Genomic DNA, 12,800 nt, shown 5'->3' with positions numbered 1-12,800 from the left:
CAACGGGGCTGGTTTTCAGCAGGATCCCGTCTCCTGACTACAGAGTTAGGTGGCTGGATGCCGCAGGCTGAAAATTTCACTCTTGTTGAGCAGCTACATCTAGCTGCCTGGTGTTACCAAGGGGCTAGATTCAGATGCTCAAAAAGTGGAGGAACCCGAAGATGTTCCCAGGATCAAGGGAGGACTTAACCAGTTAACAATGATTCTCACCACCTGCTGGCTAATCCCAAACTGGCAGAGTTTTTCCAGCCAGGCTGGAGTTAATTTTCAGCAACAACCTAGCCAGCTAAATCACAACTGAAAATAAGCTTCCTTTATCCAGCTAAAATTTAGCTAGCTAAGTTGAGCATCATTCTGAAAAATTACTGCTATGAAATCATAGCGAAATCTTCCTAATACATTTCTTTAGCAAATGCACCATATTTTGTTAAGAACAAGAGCTTTTTGTCATTAATTCTCAATTCCCAGTGTCAACCTCTGTTGATGCCTTTATGCAGCTTCCATTAAAATTGCATTAACTCTGCTTACTACTCATAAACTCACATCCACTGTCACAAGTTATGCCACTGGAATAAAGTACCTAAAATTACTGTCATCTAATTAGGTAAAAATGTATACTGAGCAAAAATATTATGGATATAAAATATACCCATGGTCAAATGCTTTAAAAGTGCATACAAGGTGTATTATCTTAGAAAATAGAAAGCATGTACTGTGTCTTTTCCCTAAAAAATACAATTTGTTAAAAGAAAACCACCAAAGCAATTGGGTATAGAATAATCCTTCTCAGACAAGGCCCCCAACAGCTTTTCTTTTGTGGCCATCACAGATTAAGAAATCAGCTAAACTTCAATGAATATTTTATAAAAAAAAATGTCAATGCAGTCACCAGCAATAGTTGGAGGCCGCATTGATGCCACCAAAAATCTGAGCAAAGGTTTTTGCTTGCCACGTTAGTCCATTTGAATATGTGCAATTAATGGTCAAAAAGCAAGCTGTAGGTGATCCCTTTTATTGGACTAAATACATCTGTGAGAAGCTTTCAAGAATGAGAACCTCTATAAATGAAACTTTTTAATGGGCTAAAACATGTTTCTTCTTCTTCTCTATCCATTTACTTTAGTGGTTTTCTTTTAACTAATACTCTTGGGGCTTTTCTGGGGGGGGGGGGGGGGGGGGGATGGCCTGGAGCCACCACTTCTTTTCAGACTTAAGAGACAGAGCAGCAGACTTGTTCTGCAACAGCCCCCCTCCCCTTCAGGCAGCCTGCAGGGAAGAGGGGGTGAGCCTGGACCAGACAGAGCAGAGAACAGGCTGTCTACTCCCTGAACTCGCTCCTTCCCTCCTATTGCATTAGGGAACAGGAGAGGAAGGGGCGATACAGAAGCAGAGCAAAGAACAAACACGAAAGAGTTTGGGTTAGCACACATTTGAAATTTAAGAGCAGCAGTGCCAGTCATCAAGGCTTCAGCCCTGGCCTTGCTGGATTAGCAGCACCGCTCACAAGTTTCAGACTTGTGCTAATTCAACACAGGGCTTGATTTCGGGCAGAGCAACCCACAATGGCCTTTTTCCGTTACTCAAGGAGGCAGAGTAGAGCTGGTGGTGGAATTGGTTCTGGCTCCCCAGCAGAAAAAAGAATAAAACTGGTGAAGGCACGGATCATTTCTGGCCCCCAGGCCCTACAGCAAGACTTCCCAAACCTGCCCTGGGCACCCCACAGCCAGTTGTGAGATTCATTTGCATTTCATGGAGACTCGGTATATGCAAATTTATCTCATGCATATTCATTGTGGATATACACTGAAAACCCGACTGGCTGTGGGGTCCCCAGGACAGGTTTGGGAAGCCCTGCCCTAGAGGAAGCAGAGCAGAACGTGTTAGAGCTGCTTACCCTGAGATGGGAGCAGTGACATGGCCTTGAGTTTTGTGCAGTTTGCTGGTACAATTAAGGAGGCCATGAGGGAGAATGGTCGAGGTAAAAAAGAGAGGAGGTGAAAGCTTCTTTGCCCCATTACTTCTGCTGCTGCTGGGTATGTTCACATATAGGTGTGTGAAGGTATAAGAGAGAGTTCACACCCAGGTGGCACAGATCACACCCAGCACTGACCAGCCTCACTCCCACCACTCAGCCTCCCCTCCCCACCCTGTCACCTCACTTATTCCCTCTATCCCCCCCCCCCCCCACGCCTCCTGCTCCACAGTTCCACTTCCTTTTTGTCTACAAATGAAGCTCTGAATACACCCACTTAACTGAGATGACCCCCTTATATTCAGGCCAGTATGGTAGAATCCTTGCGGAGCTGTTGGTGCTTAAAAATACATTTCAAGAAGCTGATGAAAGCACAAACCATTCTCTTCAGAATACTTCAGATCAACTTACTAAAACTGTCTGCTCCAACCTCCTCCACTCGTCTGTGCCAGCCCCTAAACCCTCCATTCTCTCTCTTCTCTCAACTCTTCTTCCCCAAGTCTGCCCACCAACCTTATGTCTCCTCATCCCAACCCAGTCCTTAACCATCCCCCTTCCTTTGCCTGATAAGCCAGGCAGCTCTGGGATGGCAGCACGTGGCCGTTGGCAGGCTGATTTCAGACTGGGGCAAAGGGCCGATGCGGCAGATACAAGTGGGCTGGCTTCAGTGGCTGATGAGGAAAGCTGCACTACTCTTCTTCAGCCTGGCAAGATGGGTTTTGCCAGGGTGCCTCCTCTTTGGCCCAACAGGATGGGCTCCACCAGCTCCCTCAGTAGTGCTCGTCTTCCGCTCTTTTGCTGCTGTATTTTTGGAAATGCAAATGAAACCCCTGTTAGGGTGCATACAATAAGACCAAGTGCCAGGGAGTTTCAAATCCAGGCACTGGTCAATGGATTCTGAAAAATCAATTCATGATCCTTCCCCCTTTTATATCAGTAACCATCATGGAATGGGAAAAGCACCAGTGGGGGAAGGAGGTTGAAAGAAAGAGAGGGAGGAGCCATTGGTGCTTTACTCTTTCTCTCCCCTCCGCCACTGCTGTTTTTCTCTCTCCTTCTTCTCCCTCCTTTACTGATGCTTTTCTCAGATTTAGATTCAGATTGGAGCAGGCAGAAGAGAGCAGAAAAGACAAGAGCTGCTCTGCTCCCTAAGCCAGCCCCTCTCCTCCTGTCATTTTCCAAGGGCTGATGCAGACTCAAAAATAAAAGATGTCATCAAGTACCATTAGAAAAACAAATGCCCTGTTTAAACTAAAAAAATAGGGTGTCCACAACAAGTTCCAACTCTCACAGACTCTCAGTAAAATTAGTCAGTCTGGATTGTGCATCAGGGAGCCAAAAACCCAGCAAACATGCAAACACTGAAACTAAAGGCTAAGAAATAGGGCATATTCTCCCCCTTTGTATCACTAGATGTCACCCTATGACAGCACTGCAAACCAAGAGTCCAATTAATTTATGTGGGGGGATTACAGTATTAATTCATCCCACTACTGCAATATTTATCACTATAACATCCATGTGCGCAGAGAAAACAAATGTTATTTTCTTAAAGGACCATCATACTGGGTGTTCACCTGCAATTTGCCCTGTCTATGATCATCAGCCTGTTTGTATAAACTATAAAGTTACTCCTTTGTATTGTGTCTTCTTTTTTTTTTTCTTTTTATGATGAAATGAAAACTTTGTAAACTTGTCTTATCGGGCACTTTTGATAATGTAATGCCATCCCCTTCTTCTTTGGTTCATATTTCAAATGGCATTCTGCCTCAAGAGGAATTATGTCCGCCAGTTGTTTCCACCAAATGTCATCTCATTTTCTCTCTGTGTCATCATTTTTTTAAATTAAAATTAGAACACAGCAAATTAGTATACAAATATGCCCCTGATAATTTGAAATTCTAGATCCTTCATGCAACAGTGTTCCAACCATAGATTTCACTGTTTTACTATTTGGGTCTGTTCATAGCTTTCATCTGACTGGAAATGAGTTCATGCACATAGTAGCATCTTAATATGAAATTATAAACCAATAGAAATCATTCAAGTCTCCGACCTTTGCAAATTTTCCAGTTGGTTTCTTCTCTTATACCCTAAGCTTGAAAAAAGAAACAAATCATTGAATTCCATTCTATTTCTACATTCAGTCCTTGAGGCTATATTGCAATCATTTTGAGAACCCTATGACATCATCCAGCTTAAAGGTACATGCACATTATATCCCCTATCCACTAATGAAGAAACTATAATTAGGGCTTCTATTCTTAGGTGTTTGTACATTGTAAATTTAAGTGCTTATTTTCCAGCTAATTAGAGGTTATTTGAGAGAACAAAACAATCAGTGTTTATCAGTGTTTTTGCTGCGCAGGTAATATTGCTGGTTACCTTTTCTGGTTGAATTAAATACATATATTTGTGCAGCTGAGAAATCATCAGTGTAGAAAAGGCATAAAACAGGGGGGTCAATATTCGGCCATAAGATGCCTAGCTAAATTATCCAGACAAACTTAACCAGCTAATTTGAGCTGGATATTCAGCAGCACAGGTCACTACTGAATATACCCGACTATCTCAAAGTTAGGACTGCTTTCTGGCAGTCCTAACGTTATCCAGCTAACAGTCAGATAGCACTGAATATCAACATTATCCAGGTAAGCTAGCTGGAGAAGTTCACTTCACCTCAGAATACCCTGGACTGCCCCTGACTTAGGCCTGGATTGGTCATTCTATCGCAGAATGATGAATCCTGTGAAAACGGGGGGTGAAGGGGAGGCAGGCCTGAGAAAGCCGGCAGCCTTCGCACCACTGCGGTGTCTTCGCTGCCGGCTTTCGCACCGAATAGCACCACCGTGAAAGGCACCGAATAGCACCACTACGAAAGGCGCGCTACTGGCGACGATAACTAATCTTATCACCGCCAGCGAAGACATCGCCGCATCCGCCCCCTCGCCCCCCTCGCCGCCCTGACTCCCCCCCCCCAGCATGCTATTGCACACGAAAAGGGCCTTTTCGCGTGCAATAGAGGCTTATCGCATGCGATAAGCCTTTGAAAATGACCCCCTTAGCCAGCTAAGTTGAGGGCAATGAAACTGATGAGCATTTAAAATCCCATGGTTTGCCAGTTTAGCCTAATCCAGACAAATCGTTTTAATATTGATCACAAATTGGAGGATTCAAGGCAGGCAAGAGGAGTATTGAAAGATTACTAGGGGACGTTTTCCTTGAAGTCAATATTGAAAACTAAACATTAAAATGAAGTTAGATGGATAATTTGGAGTTGGATAAATCAGATAATCTGGAGTTAGATGGCTAATTTATGCTAGATGGATAACCTGTGAGCGATCCATCTAAATGGCTTTGAATATTGACCTCCCAGTGTTTATCCAATATGCATCTATTTTATTGTTTTGCATCAGGTTGTTTCATCAGTAAGAATCAGTTAAAACCCAAAATGAGAAGCATTTCAATGGGTAGATATGAAATATGGATTAGGTAGAGGATAAGCATGGATCTTTTGGAACCAGCATCATACAAAATATTAAAAAAGAAACCCTTGTTTTATATTCAGGCGCATATGATATTTATGATTAGCACAAAAAAAAAAGAGATTTTGAAGAGCAGAAGGTGAGACAAGTAACACTTAAGTATACAAAGCAGAAACAGGAGCAGTACAGAGGTTGGTAGGTCTCTATAACAAAGGTCTTACAATATGCATGAAATCTGAAGCTAATGGAAACAGTTACTGGAGTCATTACTATTAGTATTTGAATAGATCCCTTACAAAAACCTATAGCCGTAATCCTTTCCATTAACAGTTCATTAAAGAGAATTCAACTGTATTTTGAAATGTTTGGTTTTGCAATAACAAAATGTTGTTAACATAGGTTTTCTTAGATAAATCTGTTTTCTATTGTATTTTTGCTTTTACTGTACTTAAGCTGTGAACATTCAGCAGATTTATGTTGTCATTTAAAGTAGATGTTTTAAAATAATATAATGATGAATTGGGAATGGAAAATAAATCTCTCTAGCAATTCTTCACTCAAAGGATTTAGCCTACTATATTTGTATCCTTCAGTATGAAATATTTTACATTTTTATTCCCCACAGCCCTTTGAAGCTATTTCCATTCTTCTTTTTGATTGGCAGATCCGGTTCATGGACCCCAGCATGTGGAGGTTGCAGACATTCGCTCCAGGCAGTTGACACTGCAGTGGGAACCATTTGGGTACGCGGTGACGAGGTGTCACAGTTACAACCTGACCGTGCAGTATCAGTATGAGTTCAACCAGCAGAAGTTTGAGGCAGAAGAGCTCATCCAGACGTCGTCACACTACACCCTCCGAGGGCTCCGACCATTCATGTCCATCCGCTTGAGACTGGCACTGTCCAATCCTGAAGGAAAAATGGAAAGTGAGGAGCTTGAGATTCAGACAGAGGAAGATGGTAAGATCCACAATATGAATGATAACCAAGAGGGACTTCTAAGTCAAATGTTACTGTATTCTTATAACCTCTGCCTTATGCAGGTGGACAAATCCGATTGCCCAGTAAAGACTAAACAGCTGGGGTATCGGAAAATGAAATATATAATACTGGCATAAGGCAACTTGAATGTTATTTTGGTTTAATTCTGTGATATATCATGTCATAGCATTCTAGTAAATAATTCTTATAAGAAACTCGTCATAGTGGGTGCACGTGATTTTCAGGCACTTCTCATTGCCCAAGAAATGGTTCCAGTTTCTCCAACAACAGTAAACATAATGAGGCCAATATTTAAAGTTATCCGGCCTTGTAAGTTAGCCGAATAAGACTTTTCTTGCTAAATTTAGAGCTACTATGTGCCATGTCTAACTTATCTGGTTATCTTAACCTGATAAGGCTGAATATTGCTACTTATCCAGCTGAGTTAACCTCATAAGTAGCGCCACCAAGAAACACCCACTGTCCGACCCCTGACTATATGGCTAACTATTTAGTCACATAAGTGACTTATCCGGCTAAATGGTTTAGCCGGATATTTAGCGACAGCCACTTAGGCCTGGATTTTACATTCTCGCAGAGAATGGTGAATCCCAGCAGTAACGGGGGGGCGGGCCTGCGAAAGCCGGCAGCGATCGCACCATCGCGGTGTTATCGCTGCCGGCTTTCACACCCAATAGTGCCACCGTGAAAGGTGGCGCTATTGGGCGTGCTACTGGCAGCGATAATGTGGCTTACCTTTTCGCCGTCAGCGAAGATACTGCTGGGTCGCCTCCTCGCCGCCCCGACTTCTCCCCTCCCCACCCTGATTCTGCCCCAACTTCGCCCCCGCTTGCTATCACACGCGAAAAGTCCCTTTTCCCGTGCGATACGGATAGAAAATAACCCCACTTAATTGGATAAGTCTTACTTATCCGGCTAAGTAGCATTTGAATATGGACCCCTGTATTTTTGCTGAAAAATACAATTGTTTGATCTGTTGTTTGAGATTGTTTGATCTGAAATAGGTCTTAAAATAAAGGCCTTTAGGTAGTTGTTCCAGCTGCTGTGCTCAAAATAGCAGCCTGTTGGTGACCAGTGACATTTATTTATTTAGTTAGTTAGTTTTTAGAAATTTCTTGTATACTGCCTATAGAAGTTGTAGTGGATCTAAGCAGTTTACAAAGAGTACATATATACATATTATAAACATAAATTACAAACAGCATAAAATGGAGGAAACAGATCCAAGTTGGAATAAATTAAGATAAAAAGGTTAAGGTTAAGGGAAGGAAGAGTTATAGTTAAGAACCTTCAGGTTCCATCAGGAAGACAAGCAAATTTGGTTCAGGGATACCCTTTCATGGGACTTGTGCTCTGCTTTTCCTTCTTTCTGCCCTTTTTTCCAACAACTTTCATCCCATGCCTGACTCTTACCTCTCCCCATTCATCCTGACCACTCTTTTCTTCCTCACAACCCTCCGAAAGGGTTCACTCTTCATGCTACTTGCCCCCAGCCTCACTCTTCACTTGCATCAGACGAGGACAGCACCCATATAGAAGGCAACAGCATGGGTCCACAGGAAGCATGCACACTCTAGTCTGCACAGCTGCTGCAGCTCTGCTCCCTCCACGTCATGTCTACAGAGGAAGCATGTGGGGCAGTCACAGGTACTAGGAGTGCACATACGTTGGTGCCAGCCATTGCCATTTTTACATGCTGTCAGGCAGGGCAGGAGCACCTAGGCATCACTCCTGCTCCATTTAGACATTTTGGACCCATGGGTAAGGTAAGATGGGGTTCAGAAAAGGTGTTAATTTTTAAAGTTTGGATCGCCTGAGGGAGCTGGGCTTTTTTCAGCAGGGAAAGCGGATGCAAGGCAGAGACTATGACTGAGTGGGACAGAGAACATAAGAACATGCCATACTGGGTCAGACCAAGGGTCCATCAAGCCCAGCATCCTGTTTCCAACAGAGGCCAATCCAGGCCATAAGAACCTGGCAAGTACCCAACAACTAAGTCTATTCCATGCTACTGTTTCTAGTAATAGCAGTGGCTATTTTCTAAGTCAACTTAATTAATAGCAGGTAATGGACTTCTCCTCCAAGAACGTATCCAATCCTTTTTTAAACACAGCTACACTAACTGCACTAACCACATCCTCTGGCAACAAATTCCAGAGTTTAATTGTGTGTTGAGTGAAAAAGAACTTTCTCCGATTAGTTTTAAATGTGCCCCATGCTAACTTCAAGGAGTGGCCCCCTAGTCTTTCTATTATCTGAAAAAGTAAATAACTGATTCACATTAACCTGTTCTAGACCTCTCATGATTTTAAACACCTCTATCATATCCCCCCTCAGCCGTCTCTTCTCCAAGCTGAAAAGTCCTAACCTCTTTAGTCTTTCCTCATAGGGGAGCTGTTCCATTCCCTTTATCATTTTGGTTGGCCTTCTCTGTACCTTCTCCATCACAACTATATCTTTTTTGAGATGTGGCGACCAGAATTGTACACAGTATTCAAGGTGCGGTCTCACCATGGAGCGATACAGAGGCATTATGACATTTTCTGTTTTATTCACCATTCCCTTTCTAATAATTCCAAACATTCTGTTTGCTTTTTTGACTGCCACAGCACACTGAACCGATGATTTCAATGTGTTATCCACTATGACGCCTAGATCTCTTTCTTGGGTGGTAGCACCTAATATGGAACCTAACATTGTGTAACTAAAGCATGAGTTATTTTTCCCTATATGCATCACCTTGCACTTATCCACATTAAATTTCATCTGCCATTTGGATGCCAAGTTTTCCATTCTCAGAAGGTCTTCCTGCAATTTATCACAATCTGCTTGTGATTTAACTACTCTGAACAATTTTGTATCATCTGCAAATTTGATTACCTCACTTGTCGTATTTCTTTCCAGATCATTTATAAATATATTGAAAAGTACGGGTCCCAATTCAGATCCCTGAGGCACTCCATTGCCCACTTCCTTCCACTGAGAAAATTGTCCATTTAATCCTACTCTTTGTTTCCTGTCTTTTAGCCAGTTTGCAATCCACGAAAGGACATCATCACCTATCCCATGATTTTTTACTTTTCCTAGAAGCTTCTCATAAGGAACTTTGTCAAACGTGTTCTGAAAATCCAAATATACTACATCTTCCGGTTCGCCTTTATCTGCATGTTTATTAACCCCTTCAAAAAAGTGAAGCAGATTTGTGAGGATATAGTTTGTCTTCCTAGTTTAGGAGGCAAGGGCTAAGGTCTTACTGGTGTGGAGGAACCAACAGCACTAGTATTCAGCATTTGGGAGGACACTACTCCCCCATGTCCCCCTCTCCCAAACTATGCCTATGTGAGAGTGTGAGAAATAGACACTGTGTGAGACTGAAAATGTAAGAGACTGACAGAGACTATTTCTATTATGTATTGGTTATGGAAAAAATGGTAAAAATGAAGTTGTAATAAACAGATCTGAGAGGGGGCAGCATAGTAATTGTTCACACAGTACTGCAAAAAAATGAATTAAAAAAAAAACAAAAACCTAGCACCAGCCCTGGGTGTGGAGCAGGACTACAGAGCTAGATGTGGAACAGAAACTAGGCCAGATGAGCAGAGGTTCCAGATGAATTATCCAGGGGCTGTTGTGCGAGCAAAGGTGTGTGTCTCTGCTCTCCTTGCATACTAGAACCAATCAGGGTACGCCTTGAGCTGAACCAATGAGAGCTTCCAATGGCATGTCTTACCGCAACTGTCCAGCCAGGTGAAAGTACCCCTCTGAATGACATTTTAAAAGTTATGTAGACTGTATGCTGACAAATGTTGAGAAGGATTCTCTACAGTTGGTGGGAGTATGCTTTGTGCAAGCAACAGCAGAGTAATTATGTGAAAGTGCCCCATTCCTCCACTCCATTTTGGAAAACTGGAGATATTTATGGAATCACTGACTGCTCAGCTGCCTCTGGCGTAGTCTGGGTGCTCCCAGTAGCGGTAAGAACTCTGTTCAAGTTAAGCTAGCTCCATGACTTATCATGTATTCATTAGAGCAGTTTCGCCTGTCTGAACAACAAGAAGCCTTGAAATTGAAGCAGGAATTTCCTCTCTAGTCATATGTCTAGATATTTCTGATGGTAGATGAAATGTGACCTTAGACATGGGTTTGTCTTGTTATGCTCCCTTCATCTACACTGTAATGTACATTTATGGATAAGAGCTGTAGCCCTGTTTCTATCGACAGTTCCATCCATTTCAGCCTTTGGCCAGTTCACCTCCTGCCTCTTCAGAGTCAGGTGCACCATTGAGTCATGCTATGGGTCTGATTCACCAAGGATTTTCTTCCATTCTATGTCTATGGGAAAAGACCTTGGTGAATCAGACCCTATGTGTTCCAGTTATCCTGTATCTCTTAAAAATGGCTTAAAGCAAATGGGCATGAAGGTTGAGCAGATGATTCTGTACCCCCTTCCCCTTCCCTCCCTCTCCTCTCTTCCCTTCCTTCCCTTCACTCACCTGTCCTACATTCCCTGCCACAGGAGCACCAGTGGGAAACAGTTTCTGTGGCACAGCTTCTTCCCCAGGTTTAGCATGGATCTCAGTGTCCCCCTCCCCCCACTCCTGTGACTTGGAGCTCCCCCTTCCCCTGGGACTGAAGAACTCCTAGACCCTTATCTTCACTTCTCCTGCTGTCTCTGGCCTCCTCCTGAGTGCGGCAGCTTCAGCAGCACTGACATCGGACTTCTCACTTCCAGGTTATCTTTGTGCCGCCATGCTTAATAAAAATCCTTGTTCCGCGGCCATGGCCATGTCCCAGAATAGGAAGTAAAATCATGGCTGTAGCTATGCTAGGATAGAACATTAAACCTGATCAACACTAACACATTCTAGTTATTACAATCCTGCATATCTCACAGAAAAAAAAATATGCATGCCTGGTTTCTAAAGTCTGTCCAGTAGTATATGTGACTTGTGAGCTAAAGGATTTGAATGAGATTCGTAAATTTATTATCTATCATAGCTTCTGTGCATTTTTTATACCAGGCAACATTTCTCATTATTGTTGAGGGCAAAAGCTTTATTTAAAAAAGATTTATTTAAAAAATTATGTATCAGCATTTTAAGGTCATAATACCTATAGTACCTGAATGCAATCTGCTCTGAAGGATCACAAAAGGCAGAATATAAATAAATAAATTATAATAAATAATACTTTAAGGGCTGAATTTTCAAAAGCATTTACATGCATAAAACCCAGTTTCTGCATATACAAGACCTTTTGAAAATTCCATGAAGGGTTGGGCAGACAAGGGTATGCACATTTGTTGCATGCACTAGAAAAATTAGTTCCGGGGCAGAGTTGGGAGGAGGAAACTATTTATGCACGTACCTTCAATTTTCAAAGGATAAGAATAAGCCAAAGAGGATGATCTACAAGAGTTTCTGAGTGCCTGTAGGTCCCTTCTTTTGATTTTCACCAGTATATATGGAAATCTACATGCACATGTTTATGCCTGCTAATTTGCATGTAACCAGGGCTCTGTATGCACCCACTAATTTTCAAAAAGGACTTATGCACTTTAGTCCACTTTGAAAATTCAGGCTAAAGTCTGCATGCCCTTTTTCCATGCAGACTTTTCACCCATTGTGGGCTATGTTTTAAAATTACCCTCTAAAACTCTCAGTGAGGCAGATGTTAAAACAGAAATAAAAAAAATATGATCCTATAGGCTTTGGGAACAGACAATGTTTTGAACATGCAGGCAAAATGGGCTGTAACCACCTCATGAATGGATCTTGGGATTGTCTGGCCTTTCAAATTATGTTTTGTCTATGCTAATTAAATATAGATTTGTTATAGCTTACTTCAGATTTATTGAAAAGTATCTCTTATTTATTAAGTCAGTCACAACTGAACCAGCTGAGGTGCTGGAATGTTTTAGAATAAGCTAAGATTAGTTGTTAAATGGAAAAATTGTGCACAACCTTATATCACATTGGCATTTTTATACCCATAAGCTCTAGAAACATTTTAAAGCAGGGGACAGATGTTGATATAAACAAATTAATCTACTTAGAAAAGACTCCTCAATTAAATATTGTATTTTACTGTGCCTAGACAAAATAGAACTATCCCATTTCATAGACATGACTGGATTCTTCACTAGTGAAGATATCATCATCTTTGGCTTATTCTTATCTTTGTCCAATAGCAGACTTCACAGCCAGAAAAAAATATAGTTTCCTCTAGTATCAGTGAGTCGACTGCTACTCCTACATGATTATGTGACTATAGTTTGTATATCCTAACTCATTTTGTGGAAACCCCACTTAATTAAGGCAGTCACTATTTTCCCCATGTC

General features: G+C 42.0%; 1 protein-coding gene across 6 annotated transcripts in view; it reads left to right on the top strand.

Annotated features, from left to right (window-relative positions):
* PTPRT (protein tyrosine phosphatase receptor type T) overlaps nucleotides 1-12,800 on the top strand; it is a 1,509,925-nt gene that overhangs the window by 1,055,511 nt on the left and 441,614 nt on the right. For all 6 annotated transcript variants that reach the window (XM_029612345.1, XM_029612346.1, XM_029612344.1 and 3 more), the window contains exon 8: nucleotides 6,122-6,418. In XM_029612345.1, the coding sequence (XP_029468205.1) occupies nucleotides 6,122-6,418 (297 nt within the window). The remainder of the gene's footprint in view (nucleotides 1-6,121; nucleotides 6,419-12,800) is intronic.

Source organism: Rhinatrema bivittatum, chromosome 8, assembly GCF_901001135.1.
Source record: "Rhinatrema bivittatum chromosome 8, aRhiBiv1.1, whole genome shotgun sequence".
Taxonomy (NCBI): domain Eukaryota; kingdom Metazoa; phylum Chordata; class Amphibia; order Gymnophiona; family Rhinatrematidae; genus Rhinatrema; species Rhinatrema bivittatum.
Note: the sequence above shows the minus strand (reverse complement) of the source record. Positions and strands in the feature narration are given on the sequence as shown.